Here is a 20,247-nt window from a genome sequence, read left to right as displayed (position 1 = left end):
TGTCCGAGTAAGAGAAAGTCAGTTGACAGATGCTGCATTTTTTCTCCATTTCATTTTCTCTGTACAAACTTATCACAAGACCTCTGCCCAGACATTTGAAGCTACAGAAAATATACTCCACACTCATTTTCTCCAACATGTTCTATTAAATCATAACAAAGTTAAACTGTACATGTTTACTAATACAAATGGATGCTATGGATTGATAGTATGGATCTTATATACCTGGAGAACTGTCGACTTTTGCTCTAAGATGTACTCTTATGCATAAGAAAAGAGCAAAAGAACACCATAATATCACAATTTTAGTTGGGTAGCCATGAAGATGTGAAATATTAACCAAAAATGTCACTGGAAGTACTACAGTATCAAAGCGTACCTGATTGTGGTTGCTACATCATTTTTTATAATCAGTTATCGTTGATCTACAACTTTGGTTCACAGCAGTATCCACCAATTTTCAGCGTTAGAGTGAATCACATGCAGCATGATGGAAAATATGATTGCTAGGACACAATCGATCATCACATAATGTTCTACCTACCCACTACTGAATGGTATGGCAATTCAGGAATAGAAACTGTATGCATACAATCAAAATTATTTTATACTTTTGATCTCAAAATACTCCAAAACAACATATTATCACAGGCAAATAGCATTAGTAAAACAAGTTTCTTGGCAGAACCTTTCAATGTATTTTAAGCAAATTCCAGATGGTGGGAATTGAACTTTGAGTCCTTCTGAGAACTACATTTTGGCTTTAAAGGGATGGTACGGTATTGGTGGAGATGAGAATTGGGCTTTTAACTTTTTGCGAAATGAAACGAAATGAAACTAAACGAAACAGTACAGAGCATACCATTTTAAGAGGAATTCAAAGTTTATTTGATGAAAATCGGGTTTGGAATGACTGAAATATCCAAAAACAAAGTAATGTTTTGGATATCTCAGCCATTTCAAAACCAATTTTCATCAAATAAATGTTGAATTCCTCATGGAATTACATGCTCTTTCATATTTCATAAGAGGTTTCTCATTATCTCACCAAAAATGTTAGAAACCTGAAAGTGGGTCTCAACCAAAATTATACAATCCCTTTAAGTCATAGTACACAAAGTTTTAGATAATATATTGATGCGGGTCAATCTGTAATATGCCATCAACTGACCAGACTACACTGTGTTCTTTCCTATGTACATATCTGATAAGGAAGTTACATTGTGTGTACCAGGTACATCCTAGAAGAAGGGAGATATAGACACACCAACAAAGAGAAAGTACAATGTTTAGTAGAATTGTCTCACAGCACTTTCCTATAGAGAGTGTTGAGTAAACACTAACTAGCAAACACTCACCCCATCTGTGGAGTCAAGGCTTGTTGTTGTTGAGATGCTGGAGACATTGGATGGATGTTTTGTAAGCGTCACAATTGGTGCTGGTCTGTCCAAATCAGACATAATTATAGACATGATACGATGGTCTCTGATAGCAAACGGTCTTGAATGCATTCATTCCACACACAAAGCAACCTGTTCTCACACACTTTACTCCTTGATACTTGCCTGCTAAATAAAATATAACCAACAATTAATCACTATTTATGTCACTTTGGTTTCGGAACCTATGGCATTAACTCATAAACCATCATTCTACCATCCATCAGCAATACCTGTTGATATTGATGGCTTGGACACTAACATATATTTTGATGAAAACTCAAATTAAGAAAAAAAAACCACCTTAATTGTTTAGGATATTAATTCTCATTTAAAGGGGATGGCTAATAACTGATCACTGTAAATCAGTGGGAATGCTAGAGGATGATTGTTCCAATTCTTGTGGGATCCATTTAGAGTACATTATAAATCTATTGTTGTGTGAAAATTATTTGCTTCAGAATGGTCTCATATTCAAGTAACGTGCAGGTTAACCCTAAAAGGGCTGGGGGGGGGGCGGAATCTGCCCCCCTCGACGTTTCGCGCTATAATTCTGTAACACGAGAAGCCCTCGTCGCGAGCCTTCTTGACTTTCTTCATTCAAGTCTCGTGCAACTTTTGAGACCAAATTTGCAATGTCCACGCATACTTTTGCAAAGCCACACCCATTTTTGTAAAGGAATGTTGCCCTAAAACGGGCACAATTTTGTGATTTTGTGTACATTTCCTATGGAAAACAATACTCTGTCATGAAAGTTATAAAAACCTGATTATTTTTACAATTAATCATTTTCATTGATTAATTTTATGCTAATTATGGTAGAAAAGTGGCCAGTGACAATTCCCAATAAAAAACAAAGAAAAAACAAAAGCTGAAAAACAAAGAAATACATAAGAAATTCTGAAAACAATAAAATACATAAGAATTGAAATGAGTTTTGGAAGTTTTTGTGATGTACAATTGCTGAATATGCTAAAACAGATTTACAGATCAAAAATTAGACTCTCAATGCTTTTAATTAGGCTAAAATATGATCTTGAGCTTAATTTGCATAATTAATTAATTAAAATTAGAAATTGATTGTTTCAAACAATCTTATGACACAATCTTGTGGATTATGACGTGGGTCTCATGCATGCAAAATTTCATCGCGATCGCACCACCGATGGCCAAGATCTCAGGGGAATCATCCCCCCAGCATTCCCACTGATTCCCACTGATCAGTTACTAGCCATCCCCTTTAAAGGGCAGCTGGGATTTCCGGATCTGAAAGGGTGCAAAATGTTTCATGAGGGTTGATATCACAACTCATATGTAAAGGGTTCCATGGTTTTCAGTTGACAATCACAACTTTGCCTTGTTAAACAAAGTGCACCTGTAGTCTTTGGGCTTGGAAGACATTTTACAAAGGGGGCTTGTACTCACTCCATGAATCACAAAGTTAGAACTGAAGACATTGATGAAATGCATATAGTCATGTTAGTTTTTGCAATTTCATGAAGTAACCATTGCCCTTGGACTCACTTGACACACGTGTAATCTACATATGCCAGCATGACACTAAGGGTGCCTTAGATGGTGTGTGACAGACTGAATATACTGGATTTGGATATAATCCATGATCTGGTTAGCATTATGATAGTTTTCCTATCACTAGAATGGCTATCTTCTTCAACTTACTCCCAGCAACCCAAACAAACAAATAGTAGTGATCATATTGGCTGAAAGTAACATGGGCATACTGAGATGCATGACTGGGATAAGCAAATGAGTCCACTGTTCATTATTTTCAAAACAATGTAAGCCCTGTATTTACAATGTACAGACATGGAGAGCAATAAAGGTACTGTCTACTTTTGGAAGCAGTGGTTTAAAAAATGCTCGAGATGTCACATTTGATGCATACATGTGTAGGTCAGTTGTATCACAAAACATCCCTCCATGTAAAAGATTTTGCAATAAAGCCTAAAATATAAGGAGATATCACTATTTTTCTTAATAAACCATAACTGTAGACAGTTTAGTCAAGAAACATTTTTATTGTAACTATTGTTCACATTTTGTATATTTAACAATACTTATCATTAATTATACTGATTCAAATTTTTACATTGGCTGTTTCTATCCCCAACTCACACATAAGAACTATTTTGAAACACTAAAGCTGGGAGTTTGTTTCATCTGCAAATGATAAATCATGCCTTTAATCCAGTCTTTATTCATTTGCACTTGACACTCTAAAACACATAGTGGACTATGCATATCACAGAAATCTCATACAAACACAAATGAGAATTGGGGAAAAGACTGTCTTACTTGTCCACATCATCAATACTGACGTGCACAAAGCCATCCGTGTCATCAGTGGAGATATCTTCCACCACATCCAAGAGGTAGCCCAGCTCCTTGGGAATCTGGTTGCCTTCATTGTTATTTTTGTTCCCTGCATCCTCACAACCATCTTGCACTGCAGTCTCAGCTTCAGCTTCAGCTTCAGCTTCACTCCTCGACTCTTCCTCTTTCAAGGCAGACACCAGAGGTCCATCGACCTCATCTTCTTGGTTACCATGGTGATTATCATCATGTGTCCTCTTCTCTGCATCCTCCACCTTTGACTCTGTATTCATGTTGAAACTGACTTTGCTCTTAGTTGTCCCTCTTCTAATGATTGATGGGGGTGCTGTATCTGAGGCACCTTGTACACCCCCTGCACTGTCTTCTTCTGTCCTTGAAGCAGGAGATGATTCCTCCAATCCAGGAGTGACTGGTATTGGCTCTGTGTCCCAGATATTGCCATTGATTGTCTTAGAAGTTGGAAACTTCATGTTGGCTGGAAGAGGCTTGATTTTCTGCGGTGCTCCATTCTTCATTCCCAGTGATTTGTCCAGCTCTGATGAAAGATCAAGATGGCAGGTTTGAAGAGAGTCAAATTTTGCTCGAGTGCTTGTTGCGAAAAGGGAATACTAAATCATAGATATGCTCTGTAACTGGATAAGGAAGGAGAAAACCTGAGGCTTAGTCTCTACTGTAAACAGAACTAGATATCATCTGCTCAGTTTCCATGAATCAGGTTTATTGAACACTACTTCCTGGTCAGCACCAAGGCTTTGTAGAATATATAGTGTATTCCATGAATAAATCATATCTTCCAAAGAATTTATTTGAAGCAAAGAAGATATTCACCAAAATTTTAAAGTAAGTTAACACCCCTACAAGCTTTAAATTTTAACTTTTGGACTCCTGACTACATTGTCACATTGCCCTTTCACTAACATCTGCAAATACAATTATTCCTCTCACAGTTCCAGTTTGCTATACAAAAAGTTTGCCTCAAACATCTGATCAAATGCATTCACACATATCAAGTATTGGGACTGAATATTTCTGAAACATTATTTACTACTTGAGGTTTCTGTATGCTGTATGAAAATGATATCATACAAAAACAAAACAAAACAAAACAAAACAAAACAAAACAAAACCAATAAATCAGAACTGGAGAACATTTTCCTGCTCAGACTTCCTGATCAAAAGTACTAAAGCCAGGATGCTTCCCATGAGAAGAAAAAAAAAAACCCTGAAAAACTGAACCTCCCTTTTTGATACTCACATGTTTGGTGGCTCAGGAAATGGACACTTAACAAAGAAGGGACAGAGTAGAAAACCCAGTATATTTGAGAGTAATCAATCTTGAATAACTTTCTTCAGTAATGTTGTCAAACTACATGACCCAAATTCATGAAGGTAGTTTAAATCTAAACCATGGTTCATGCATATTTCTTCTGCATAGATATGATTGGCATATTGCGTATGCCAACAGATGACGTCTAGTAACAAGCGCGTGTTGATACGCGCATGTCAGAAGTACACCAATTTCACGCTTATTTTAGATCATGGTCTAAGTTTAACCCGTTGAGGACGAGTCCGGAGTATACTCGGGTAAGCGTCTATGGGATATGCGTGTTGTAGCAAAATCAAACCGTCCTCAACAGGTTAAACCACCTTTGTGAATTCAGACCTGTAAGTCTATTTTGTTCATGTCACCTCCTATCACAGTCAATTATTGTTTGTTATCCCACTCTGTAATGCAATAACAATAAATGCACTCTACAAATTATTCAATGGTAAAGGTGTATCATCAAATTCCTTCATGGCTTGGCATGTATTCATCCTGTGAAAAAACAACAACAACAAAAACACCAACCTTTACTGATTTCATCTAGGCTGGAGGGCAGGGAGCGAGGGCGCCCTTGCCTTGAGAGTCCTCTTCTTCTTGAAAGTGCCATACCAGGCACCATAGTAGGGCGTCTCCCCTGTGGAAATCCCCTTGGTGTGGGGAAGTGGATGTCAATCAGAGGCGAGTCCAGTGGAGACTCCGGTAGCTCTGAGGGTGTGTCTGGGGGTCTGGGAGACAAACAGCAAACACCATGATGGCATATGAATACGAGTGGATAAGAAAACTGCTGCTAGTGTGCCATTTCAAATCTGTATGAGAATGAGCAAACAAATCCCAACTACATTAACAGAAACTACACAATATGCTTCTCAAAGTTTTTGAAATGTAATATAAGACTGAAGCTTTACAACTAATATTTTAATGAGCTTGCTGTGAGAAGCCAAGTTTGAAAAAAAAAATGATTGAGCAGAAAAGCATGTATTCAGCACTGGCTGCAGCAAGTTAAGAGTACAAAAAGCTACTAAAAACATGCAGCCGCTAACAGGAAATAAAAAGCTCATGAAAAGTTTACATTTACATGAGGTGCAGAGAAAAAGTGTACAAATCTCTTCCAGCAACCACTTTTCCTTGACTGCACCTTTTTTCTTTTTTTTTTCCAGACACCGGCCCTCAACTATTGATGAATCCTTTTACAATGCCATTATATTTAGACTGGTTTACATATAATTTGGACAATGTTTCCTAAATGCTTTTAAAACACTTGCAGCAATAAAAGGATTACCATTAACAAAGACTCTGCACACCCACACATGGAAATAGCCCTCTACATGACTCTTACTGCCTACCACAAGAAAAATGATTAGCACAGTGAGCTTTTTAGGGACCGTTTTCTCATGTAGCATGACTAATACCAGTACCATTCATGTCAAATGAGCAACCAAGCAAATAAGTCTAATTGCAGACGAAGAAATTTGGGAGTAAGACACTGTATACACCATAACAGCAAGGCTATGTTTGTTTGCTTTTTTGAGAATCGGGACTTCTTGCAAGTGGTTAAATTTGCCAACATGGAGTACAGTAATGAATGGGGAAATGTATGTTTACACATCACGTTCCTGTGGGGATCAGAGTTGATATTTTCACATGTTGTTATGTCCGTGAATGGTACCACACTCATGAAATTCATGAAAATTAAAAATATATGATGTACATAGTAGTATACACAAACTCAACTTAACCTGCAGTTTGGATTGATCTGTGTAAGATTACTCTGAATCTTGCATCATGAACAGTCCATGTGGTATATTACTTCTTTGTTTTCATTATCAAAGAGTGGAATTCTCTTTGTGGGTGGGTGTGAGTAAACTCACCTTTCTCCTTCCTCCTCCCCTTCCTGCTTCTCTGACTCTCTATTAGGTAGATACAAGTCGTCCCGGACGGCCACTCGCATTCGCCGCTTGTCACCTGACGGGCGTCGGTATGGCAACGAACTGAGGCCAATGTGGGGGTGGAGGAACGGGTTCTGTTTGGGTCTCTGGATCTGACCGGGCTGGCTGAGGTGCTTGGGGCGTTTCTTCAGGGTGAGTGTGATGTCACAATGGTTGGACCTCAGGGCATCGATAAGGTGATTGTGCTGCCAGCCAACCTGAAGGATCACGTAAATCATAGCATGTCACTTGCCCGAAGTCATACTGTAGCTACGGTCAATGACAGAGAGCTGGAAACTTGAAATGGCTTGTTTTAAACTAGCTCATACTAAAATGACTACCGCTAGCACAAGAACAAACTCAGGAAGAGGTCACATGTTGATTCATAGAAGATAACATGGGCAGTGGTAGTGGTAAAAGAATATCACAGTGAAAACGAAAAACAAAAATCACACAGGCACAACAAATTATCCCAAATATCACATACTGGCTCCTGAAAGAAAGATTATCATTGCTATGCAGCAATCATAATTTTGTCCACTTTGAAGCACACAAAACAAACACAGCTTATACTTTGATACACTGTATAAAAGTAGATCTTGTGTTGTTGGTGACTGGCTAGTGTTGTGATTGACACACCAAATAAATTTTTCCTTTTGACCTAACTACACTACAAAATGGCTCTCTAGTACCATTGACAGTTTGCTTTTATACAAACACTGTAACAACAAAGGCACCAATGGTTGTCACCGGGGTTACAAACTTACCACTGTCTGGTAATCAACCTGCAGAATCTCATCCCCAATGTGAACTTTATCAGTAGCACCTGCAGCACTCTATGATCCAAAAAGAACAAACACACAATGTTTTCTATTAGTTGGGTGTCAGTAATCGCCGTCTTACCATGCATTAAGTACAAGAAATCAGAACGTTGCACAAATGAAAAAAAAAAAAAAAAATCTTCAGAGAGTGTGATATGTTCAGATGACACAACATAGGGTCTACATTGTATTCAACCCTAACTTGACATATGGATGCACTGGTGATAATTTTACCATACTCTGTTCAACAAAGGCTTACCTGCATTTTTTTTTTACGATGTTTAATACAGAATACAACAAAAGATGTTCCTGGCACTAAGACTACACAAACTGACTGGAGGAGCATGTAAAGAAAGATTACAGATGTATGAAACAGGCAACTTTGTAACTCTTAGTAATAAATTAACTACAAATGCAGCAGCAACTAAACTAATATTTTACCTATTTACCATATTGTGATGATGACATTTGACTTCCCTGCTAAAGCTAGTTTTCTTACATACACTATAGATAGAGGCAAGGCACGGTGCTCCACAACTCCTCTACCCAAAGCTATTGACATTTGGTTTTGTTGCTGCTGCCTCTAAAACGACGGATGCGAGGTGGGGGAGGGGGGAGAATATCAATTTAAAAAAAAAAATCAAAATAAACACGACCTAGTAATGGTTCTAGACCATATACCTTTTCATATTGCAAACTTTAATCTGTTTATCACCATGCAGATGGAAACTCAATGTAAAGCCGATCTGTACACTCCCAACACATACACGTTATAGGTTCAATCATATGCCAACTTTTTGTAAGAGAAACCAAATGAACTGACCTTGACACCATGGTGGTTACAATGGCAAGTTTGTTTGTAATTTGATCTTTTGTTCAAGTCACATGAGTTGTGTGTTTGTAATAAACAGACTGCAGACTGATATGTGTATGCAGGTCATCATTCTGTATCTATTGGCTTTGCTAAGAAAACTACTTGCAAAGAAAATTGTTACTTTGTGCTTCAAGTGCAAGTCCACACCATATCCAAGTTGGTTTTAATGAAAAGAGTAAATTCAGACAGGTGGAATGGTGGCAGTTCTTTCAAACTCAGATCTAAAGTAAGAAAGGTGGAGACTTTTTAAGTATCCAACATTTTTGCAAGTTAGTAATTTAAGTTGAAACTATATAGTATGGTACTCAAAAATTAAAAGAAAAATTGATGTCATAATCTCAAAAGTTTCCCATTTAACTGTATACAAATCTTTACTGAATTTCCTTTTGTCTTGAAATCAATAAGTAGTAACTGTTCTTGAAATTGAGAATTGTCCCGAGTAGGAAGTATCCTTTGCATCAAATTGTTGTAGTCATAAAACAACAATGATGCTTTCAAAAGAAAAGTATTAATAGTTCCAAAACCATGGCTCAAAATGTCATGTCCAAATGTTTTGTGTACAAACCATAGATGGGAGAGTTGTGAGGTGACATCTCTTTCAATCTACATGTATTCAGGGTACACATGTGAAACATTTCACAACTTTCTTTAATATCTTATGTTTGATTTTGATGAAACTTCTATAATTTTGTTTGTGTAATTTCACTCTATTATGGAAAGTCAATAAAGGAAGTACGAAATATGTATTGCCTTGTATTATTTACACTTTTTTTGGGGGGGGGGGGGGCAGGAGGGGATTCACAGATGATATATAGCGTGTGATGCAACGTGAGGATTACTTCAATGATGTACAGTACTCTCTGTTTATTTCTATCTGCCTTGGGCACTATTTTCAGGTGCTAGAGACATAAATAAAGCCTGGTTTGACTCCATGAACTCTTCTCTAAGATGAGTCAGTGTCAGCCATTCAACTTGTTCCCGATACCATGGAAACCTGTGTGACAACCTCACAAATGGGTTTGTTGTTGTCCTTTGCAAAGTGATCCTCATTTTATACTCCTGTTTGGTTTATTGCCAATATGACTGCCTTGCAGTTTCTTGGTACAGAATCAAGCTGTGGTATTTTTCACAATCAGCCCTTAAAACTACTGGCCAAAATTTTGCAGAGTTTGCCTGAAAAGTAATTAGAGATCCTGTTGATAAATTCTTCTAAATACATGGAACACAGAGAAGGTGAGACATTAGGATGTCAGTTTATCTGAAACTATTTAAAGTTGTATATTAGAAGCTGACTGATTAACTACTTCAACAAAGTCTTAAACAAGGCACATCCAATATTTTGCATGCATCAATTAACTTATGCATGTTTCCTTGGGAATACATTTGGGAAGAGATTGAAACGACACCTTAGATAAATTCCTAAAAGTTATGTTTAGGAAAAATCTGAGCACAAAAATCTGAATTTGTACATCCAAATTCGTACATACAGTACAGCTGCATGCACTCTTGACTGTTTAAAAATTTGCACAAAGTCACAATTAAATCAATTTCACATTTACTTCCTTGGGAAGAGAATTGGAAGGATTACTAGGTAATTAGAAAACTTTGCATTTCAGAGCAGACCAAAAACAAAAAAAAATCTTCAACAAGAAGCAAATTGCTGACAACCTTAATTGCAAGACAGAATAAGGATGAAATTTCCTCGAGACACCATTATGATGATCATCTCACATTAGATGATCACTTACATATTTCTTTACCATTTAGAAATAGTTTCAAAAACATCAGGGATTAATAGTTGTGTTTTCTTAAGAAAGTAAAACACCATAGCGACAGGGAGAAGCCTTACCGTGGGTTTGACACATGTGATCAGATGTGTGCCGTCGATGGCTGAAGTTCTGATCTCCAAACCAAGTTCCTCGTCGGTACGTTTCTTCTTGATGGAGACAAAGTCAATGGTGGATGTCTGTATGATGAGAGGATCAGAGCCTTTCTTGACAAGGTCATCACTCAGCTGGCCTAGCTCCTGGCTCTGCAGGTAGTAGGGGGAAAATATCAGAGTGTCACAGTAACAACTACATCTTGCGGGTCATTACAGAGATTCAAACAGGGGAAGGCAAAGTAAATGACATCTTCTTGCATTTTGAGCTTTCCATGTACACCAGTTAAAGATGGGAAAAATGAATAAATCTTCTACAAGAAAATTTGGGTAGTTCTATCCTTCCTATAAAATGAACATGCAGAGTCTGAAAAGATTGGGCAAGCATTCAAATTACTTAGTTCATGCATCATTTTTTTTTCTGATAGAGAATAGGACAGAGAACTTTAGATATTCTCAAATTCTATAACATTTACATATGAACAAATGTATTGAACTGAAAGTGTAGAAGTATGGAGTTCTATCGATACCATGCAAAACTTGAACAAATAAAGCAATGCCCTAGAAATCCCAGACAGCAAATCACTTGAAACTTTGAGGTACATCACACACCCATCAATGGGTTCTCAAGGCAGCTGAATACAAATATTGATTACATGACTGTGAGTAGGAACTGACTATAGCGATCCCTCTAAGGGGGAGTCCCTCCATACATAGGGAACAATGACAACTCAAGTAAGATGTCTGACACAGTGAATATATTGATCAAAGTTTGGTCCATTTCTACACAAGACCAAAACAATCTGATTTCATTTAAGATCAGGAATACAGACACATACTACTAATGTGTATTCATACTTGACTTCATGCAAAAACACAGAAATTCAGTATAAAAAAACAGTAATATAACAAACAGAAATACTCCTTGAAATCTCCATTCTTTTTAAAAAAAAGTTTTAAATGGTATATTCCATTCCATTCCACTTGAAAAACAAACAAACATCTTAAAGCTGCTTTGAAAATACCAATGACACTGCGTATACATGTATGTTTGCACATGTGAAAAGCACTGCACTGGAATATAGGTGTACCAAAACACCAGTGAACATTGTAACATACTCTACTATAACTTACACCTGACAACAGTACAAAGTCCATGCAACTCTGGTCCATTAGACTGCCAGCGGTATACAGTGAATCCTGCCCACAGCACAGCTACCGACCTACTTCAGCAGTAGATTACAACAAACTCCAGCTAAGTCTGCGGGACCCACTACCAACCTGAAGAACAGACTCTGTTGTGAGGCCCCATACCACTGCTAAACTAGGAAGTGATCACACTAAGTATTTTTTTCTTCATGCCAGGCTTATTTTACACCTGACAGAGTTCAATCCCACAGAGTCCACACACTGATTCAGCTCACCATCATTTCCTTTTGTTCAGAAGCTCGTCAGTAGCATTCTTTCTTTCTTTCTCTCCCTCTCTCCCTCTCTCTCTCTCTCTCTCTCACTCACTCAGTTTGGGGGGGGGGGGGGGTCCATGGGCATTGTGGCTGAAAAGGCTGTTTTCCTTCTATTGTTAGACAACCTAAAAGTAGTTGGCATTACTAGCTTTCTGCTGCCAGGACTGAGTGCGTGCCACGGTTGAAAGACTTTGGTAAAAAGAGTGAAGGAACTGGCTGTATGTTTCATCCTTCCCAGGCCATTGCTAACATTCTCCACTTCCTCCTACGGGCTAGGAAATGGGAGGGATGGGATATTTACCTGAAGTTGATGACATTTAACTGTTAGTCATAAATCAAAACCTAGACAAACGAGATAAGGAATCAAGGTGAAATGAAACACTGGTAACCTACATGTACAACAGAAGAGTACTAACAGAGAAGACTTAGGTTAACCTAGATGTTATCTACTGGAGATGTCATCTTCTGGTTTTAATAATTGATCTATATGGTGTTTGAAGAGTGTGTTTATATTTCTGGCAAACACATCTGTCATAATAACCATTGTGATCATAACTGTACCTTCTGCTAAGAATTTGAGACTTTTTGGCAAATCAAGGATCTTGTTATCCACTCTGTTTCTACTGAAATTGTCCTTCACATTATCTCGCCTTGACCACCTAAAAAGGTGGACATCAAATCACCTGGCACTGCCTCACATCACCCGTTACCAGATGTGTATCTTTTGGGGAAATATTTGAGGTGTTACCCACATTACCTCAAATTGTTATTGTTCAGTAGGAATACACTCAATGATTTCATGTAAAATATAGCAGTTTAGTTCATAAATGTATCATTATGTCATGATAAACAGTTTGCTGATATGAGTGGTTAATCAAAAGAACCATACTGCCTACAGGTGTGGGTATCAAAGAACACTTGATATTGGAAATACTGGGTGATGTACTCTTCAACAGTAAGAGACTTTTGTGTCACTCATATGATTATCATACATCCAGTTTCAAGCTTCCTTCTCTGTATCAACAATATCTGATACAATTATCATGTTTTCTCTGGTTCAAATGTAAATAAAACAACACAATCTTGTCATCTGGTGGTATCCAAAATTATTGTTAAGAGAATAAAGGTGCCTATTTCTTGTCTTTACATATTTGTCCTGACTGAGGAGAAATGAGATGTTCCTATTTTTGGCTGCATCACAGTTGTAATTTTCTCTAATGAAACTTGATAAATGAATGTTCTCTTCTTTTTTTCATTTAAGCAGGATTACTGGAACTATCTCATATAGAAACATTTTTAAAAAAAAGATAGAATCCACAGTTTGACTACATAAGGTCACTTCCGTGAAATGCATGCATTACTTTCAACACACAATTTGTTTCCTCATCACAGATGTCAGTGAGAATGCCAGCACCAAAAAGTGGTTTTTAATCAACAGGCAACTGAAAATTATCTTGACAAACAATCAGTGACTTGATTCACAAAATGAGATTAATTAAACAACAGAGATTACAGCACAATCAACCCAAGGCAGAGTGTAGAAGGGATTGGAGGAGTAGGTAGTGGCAATCCCGGAATTCTGCCAAGTTTCAATTAATGGCTTCCAGGCAGTGTATCGGCTGCAGAGATTCATGACATCAGCATTCAGCTTGGCAGGTAGCATCAGAGTACTGCATAATTACTGTGATTGCAATCTATGTGCACAGAGATTGGCTTCTAGATAGCCTTGCAAAGAGGTTACTACAGGCAGCTGTCCTTGTTTATATTTGTCTTAAAAAATGGTGGCTGTAATTGAGAGAAAATGATGTTGTAGACAGAGTAAGTAATTATATTATATTGAATGGCTATGAATGGGATACCAGGGAATATTGCACGAGTTAGGGCCAATATTGCACGAATCGAAGATGAGTGCAATATTGACTCTAACGAGTGCAATATTCCCTGGTATTCCATGAATCAAGGCCATCCAATATAATTATTATCATCTATACAATCAAGTAGAGCAACCATGAACTGCACAAAATTACCCGGCTTCTACTCGTCTTTGAAGTTGACTCGGCAGTCCCATCCCAGCGCTGAAAAGGGGAAGCCCCTAAAACTGCGTATTGAAACAAACAACTAGCAAGATGTTTGCGCGCTTGTGAAAAAATGACGCGCACTAGTAGCAAGTATTTGCGCATTCAGCAAGCGCTCACGCAATAAACGAGACAGAATTGAATATCGTGTGATCTTGAACGGCAAGTAACAACGGTAGCCTATGGGGAATTAATACGTTGGTCTATGCGATTCGTTCAATATGCTCCGATATTGAACGGTAAAAATTGAGTTGACTACAATACGCGTTTTTAATGCGCCGCTAAAACTTCCTATATAGATGATAATGGAGAATATTGCACATATATCCAAAAGTGTATTTTCAGCAGTAACTCATACCATTTGCCTCCATACCAGAGAGCACAAACATATCTTGTGTCCACCTAAAATGATAGAAAATGAAGTTTCAGAAAAAGGGCTGTAAATTCTAGGGTGACAATGTCAAGCATCGTAAACTATGTTACACACCTATTTTCCATACCATTAATATGCATGCATACTTATACAGTATTTGCAATACTCTGGCATATGTTGTATGTATGTCTAGAGATGTTAATATTTGCTTTTTTCTTTTTGAAGGAGAATGTCAAGTAGATGTACTACTTAAACCCTCCTCCAGCATGTACTTACAATTTCTAAGAGTTTTCCCTCTAGCTCTGGCAAAGATCCAGTCTGCTGCACACAGTGAGTGAGTTCCAGAGCTGATTTCAGGATATCTTCCCTGAACACATTGAAGAAGTGCTCTCCAGTCACAAAGGGCGGTCTGATTAGAATATGAATATTCATGACAATGATAAGAACCTGTGCCTAATGTTCTACAGACTACACACATGGATATTCAGAATAGCTGTGAGTGATTGTGATAGTTTCATGGTGTCAGAAGTGATGTAAATGTCAATCACAAAATACAATAGTGCTATATGTGGGCTAAAAGTAAAATGGGATACAGCAATATTCGAAGAAAACTGCTGTAGGACAAATTTATGAGGCACCTTTCATGATACAAAAGTACAGTTTATACAGCATAACTACGCTGGTTTCAACAGTGATGAAATGTTCCATTGTATTTTTACTTGTCTAGGAATTTCTGGTAATGTTCAAACTTTGATGGTAGTTGTCCGACATGATTTAACACTACAGAATTTGGTAGCTGTATAAACAATGGCCAGGATTGATTTCCTATGGCAGAATGACAGGCTCTGTATCTGCTCACGGATGTATACATTGTATAGACCATGCTTAAATCAATTAATTATCAATCAAAGAAAATATACTGAGAATGTATTTTAGAGTCAAAATGTTAGCCTCTACCATAAGCCCATGACTTGGACAAATAGTCCAATATGGCCCCACTATGATCAAAGTTGGCTTGCCAAAAATACAAACACCAATTTATTTATTTTTTTCACAAATATATTCTCAAGGCATGCTGACTAGTACCCATAATCTTTATACACACATGTATGACATTTGAATACAGACAACAAGAGATCTTCAGATATCGCAATACAACCTCTGGTCTCTTTCTTTTTTATTTTGAAAAGCTATACTCTGTAGGTATTACATAGGCAACGAAAGTTCTATTCATAAACAAGTGAATAAAACCACAGGCTCAGATCAATGTCACAATCAAAATATATGTCTAAGAGTTAAAGGGAAAGTTGCATTTCATAGCACTTAAAGAGACAAAGATTTGTGACCAGTACTGTGAAGATTTTAAGGTATAAAACTTAAAAGGTAATTGCCCCTACTAGCAAATCAGCTTCCTATTCTTTTCATCGTTCAAATACAGATATATGTGGTACATGTATATTTTCTTTCTCCATACACAAAGTCTCTTTGATCTCTCAGACATCAGAATTTCAAAGGTAATGGTATGGGGTTTTTTATTATTATTATTATTTGAGCATTCACTGGCACAGAGTCAAGAACATCACACAAAACTTACGACATAAGTTTATCACAAAGCAAAGACGTGAAAACTGAATTTGTGTTCTCAGCATTCTATTCACGACCACGACTTATCCTATCCTGTTTAAATTATAACTCTTTAAGAAAACTACGGATGAAAGAAAATGTGCAGCAATGTATCTCATTCTTTCTCTTCATTGTTTAATATTTGAGTAAATAATCACAATATGAAACTCAGAAAGTCTTTATAGACATGAGTGCTTTAAAAGTCATCATAAAGTATTGTTTGGCTCTTGCACATAATGATAATAGCTGTTATTTGAAGCATGTAGGCATCTGTTCTTACAAAAACATTTGGGAGGATTGAGTCAAGAACCTATGGTTTAAACTCAAAGCTCTCTGCAGAATATATATGAAGTGTCACAAATGCCCATGGGTTTTAAGTTTTTTATACAACGTCCAAGTAGATCCTTGTAATTTGATTGGAGGATTGTTGGTGACGTGATATTAAATAAGCACTCCATTCAACGCGCCGTGCAATTTTGGTTCTATTTTTGCGTGCAACTTGGTTCGATTTTTTCGTTCTATTCCACGGTTCGAGAAATAATGTACGGTACTGCGTGTACTGTGTGTTGCATATTGAGGATCGCATGCAGCTAGCGCAGGTACGTGTGCGGTACATGCATGCGCGTACGTAGGCCTACGTAGTGCTAGTGTACGTGTATGAGCGCCAGTATAGCTGTGACCTGTATCTACACTGATTGCACAAGCCAGAAAGAGAATCGCAGTGGATCCACATGTAAGTATGGCTATATTTTTCATACATATAGGCCCTATAGACTTCTAGGCCTACTTAGACCAAAAAGATCTACTTGGACGTTGTATAAATCAAATAGTGTATGGTCTTTACTCGTGCAATGGAACGAGATTTCGCACTCGGTGAAAGATGAGGCGCACTATTCAACTCGGCTTCGCCTCGTTGAATAGAGCGCCTCTATCTTTCACCTCGTGCGAAATCTCGTACCATTGCACTCGTGACCATTCACTATTTGTATAATATGTTACACACACCCACAAGACTCATATATCTGCTAAATGTAACAGGAAATTTTAATAGTGCTGACCCTAATCTAAATCTGTCAAGTGAGCAAAATGAACTTGAGCTGTTCTTAATCTGAGAATCCACTAATTTTAATGAAGGCATAAAATGCCATGGCAGCATTCAGCAAACAAATTTATTTGGCACTAGATTGGGTTTATGTTCTTGATATTGTTGTGCATGATCAAGAAAGCTTGGCACACACACACACTTAGAGACTATGTCATAAACACTTGATGCACGGCAAGCCTGATTGGCATTTGAACATCCATGATTTACCTACACTACCAGAAGCTGCATGATTATGGAATGACAGAGGTGGTATACCTTGCCCAACAACAATATACACAATATGCAAAATTCTCTGCATGTCAGTATAGACTAGAGACTAGAAATTGCCACATACTCAGTAGTAAATGAAAGGTTTTGTTATTGCTTATTATACAACACATGTATGGAATCTTGCCATCTGATTGGATGAATGCGGGTCACATGACATTCAGAGGAATCAGCTATCCAACGCTCACTCTCAATGGCAGTGCAATAGTCGACTATTGAACGGTACAAGCGAGCCGGCAGTGCAATAGACCCTAGGACACACTGAACTTGTGTATCGTACACTAGCTAGCTGGCATTGATGGCATACGCGCACCCATAGGGTTTGCACCCGTAGGGTTTGCGTTGCGCTGCGCCAGCACGCAACCGGGGTTCACCACCACCGTACCAGTCCACCGTTATACACGCACGGCATGCCACTATACGTTATCATGGCTACGTAAACCTACTTGTACCTCTTCTCACCCGAGCTTTGTTCTCGTCTCTGATGAGGATCTCCGCGCATTGCTAATCATGATTGAAGTGCAGCAGCAAATACTAAGAAAGTGGTCAAATACAGTATGCTTTAAATAGTGGTAAGCAAACTCTCTAGCCCTATATATAGGGTTTAGTTAGACCTTTTTTCAAGACCTACAACAGATCGAGCCATCCAGTGGCAGTACGCTACGTATAGCTATAGTAGGCATAACGTTTAATAGGAGTAGGCTTTCGCATAGTTCTCGACCTAGGACCTACTTATTTAGGGTTAAAGCATATCTTGGTCTAGACTCTAGACCATGCCTAAATATTTCGATATCATGTGTTGTATAAAACAAATATTCAATGTTTATCATTCGTGCGACGGTACCGAATATTACATTCGGTGCAAGTTTAACCGTTCTATTCAACTCCGCTTCGCGTCGTTGAATAGAACGGTTAAACTTGCACGCTCATGTAATATTCGGAACCATCGCACTCATAAACATTGAATATTTGTATACTGCTACACACCTGCTGATATTCTTCTGATGTACTTTCCTTTATTTTGTTTGCAGATGACTCTACTGTATTTTTTTCTCACAAAAATCCAGAAGTTCTTTTGCAGACATTTAATTTAGAATTGTGTAACATTACTTCGTGGATTCGCGCTAATAAATTATCTTTAAACTAAAAAAAAAACTCATTTTATGATATCTAGTAATACAATTACGACGTCGTCTGGTGACATTTCTTTTAATGGTGTGTTAATAGAAAGGATCACATCAACTAAATTCCTTGGTCTTTATACTGATGAGCAATTGAATTGGAAAATTCATATCAATCATTTATGTAAATTGTTATCAAAGAATACTGGTGTTATCTGTAAGTTGATATCGGTTTTACCTCAAAGCATATTATTTATATTATACTCAACTTTAATTTTGCCTTATATTAATTATGGTGTGCTTGCATGGGGCAAATCTCATAAAACTCTTTTGTTTGTGGTTCAAAAAAGAGTCATAAGAATAATATGTAATACAAATTTTCGCGCTCATACCAATCCTCTTTTTTATGATAATAAAATCTTACAATTAGAAGACGTTTATTATGTGCAATTGGGTTCATTAATGTATAAGCTTAATTCAGGTGTTCTGCCTACGGCTTTGGCCAAATTATTTATGAGAAATAATCAAATTCATTATTATGCCACGAGACAGGCTTCTGCATACCACTTACCTCATGCAAAGACAACATCTACTTCCAATACTTTAGTTTGTACTGGACCCAGATTCTGGAATTCTTTAGATTCGAGCATTACATGTGCTGTCAGTATATCTGTCTTTAAGCATAAAGTGAAGTTATACTTATTAAGTAATTACTCGGTTGACTCGTAAACTTACACTCTAAATTGCTGTGTTGCCTTTTTTAATTATGTTATTCTAAACAGTTCATTATTTTGTTGCTGCATAACCTTTGTTTAGAGAACTGCAGACTTTTTTTTGCCTTCTCAGTTGTAGCCAACTTATTTATTCCCCCCCCCCCCTTGTTGTTTTGTGAATTACATCATTCACTTACTTGCTTTTGTTCCTTCTTTCTTTTTTCTCTATCTTTGTGTTTGTTTTATGTTATGTCCCTTTTGTAAATAATTTTTCTCTATCTATACCCCCTTGCTTGTTATAGTTGTATAGTTTTTGTTTTGTTTTTTAGAAACTCTTGTATTTAATTAGTTGTTTAATACTCTTTTTAATTATGAGGACCCCTAATTTCACAAGCTCTGTTTTCTATAAGGTCTCCTCGTCTTTCTTCTTTTTTCTGCTTTAACCAGTGTATTCTATTATATTTGTATGCTTGTTATTCTCTGTTAATTGACACATTCAATGTATATTATATTGTAACGAAGGAAAAAAGATGAATAAACTCGAACTTGAACTTTTTTTCTTTTTTACTTTTACACTAGTTTCTAATAATGGAACACCTTTTGTGAAAGAGTTATATTAACAGTACTTGGGCATATGCCTGATAAAAGCCAGCTATGTGCTCCTCTGTGTATGGCCCCATCTCTACAACAGATATACCACAGACAAATCATGCAAAATATTTGATGATTTTCCTATCGAGCTGTTCCTTTATTGCAGCCCTACTACCATGTTTTACATACCTACCACTTATCATGACTTCCTTATTTCATTATCCAACCTACATGCCACTTTTACTTTCCTGATTCATTGGTTAACATGTCTTTGAAGGCTAAGAAGAGAGTAAATGAA

General features: G+C 37.3%; 1 protein-coding gene and 1 pseudogene across 1 annotated transcript in view; one reads left to right on the top strand and one right to left on the bottom strand.

Moving 5' to 3' along the window:
- Positions 1–20,247, bottom strand: part of LOC140242318 (connector enhancer of kinase suppressor of ras 2-like) — a 96,072-nt gene that overhangs the window by 21,757 nt on the left and 54,068 nt on the right. The window contains exons 4-10 of the mRNA XM_072322057.1: positions 14,806–14,938; positions 10,589–10,771; positions 7,812–7,880; positions 6,988–7,262; positions 5,645–5,844; positions 3,757–4,330; positions 1,359–1,500 (exon numbers count right to left, since the gene is read on the bottom strand). Coding sequence (XP_072178158.1) covers positions 1,359–1,500; positions 3,757–4,330; positions 5,645–5,844; positions 6,988–7,262; positions 7,812–7,880; positions 10,589–10,771; positions 14,806–14,938 — 1,576 coding nt within the window. The remainder of the gene's footprint in view (positions 1–1,358; positions 1,501–3,756; positions 4,331–5,644; positions 5,845–6,987; positions 7,263–7,811; positions 7,881–10,588; positions 10,772–14,805; positions 14,939–20,247) is intronic.
- LOC140242843 (uncharacterized) lies at positions 15,006–19,374 on the top strand (annotated as a pseudogene).

This window comes from Diadema setosum, chromosome 19, assembly GCF_964275005.1.
Source record: "Diadema setosum chromosome 19, eeDiaSeto1, whole genome shotgun sequence".
Lineage (NCBI taxonomy): Eukaryota > Metazoa > Echinodermata > Echinoidea > Diadematoida > Diadematidae > Diadema > Diadema setosum.
Note: the sequence above shows the minus strand (reverse complement) of the source record. Positions and strands in the feature narration are given on the sequence as shown.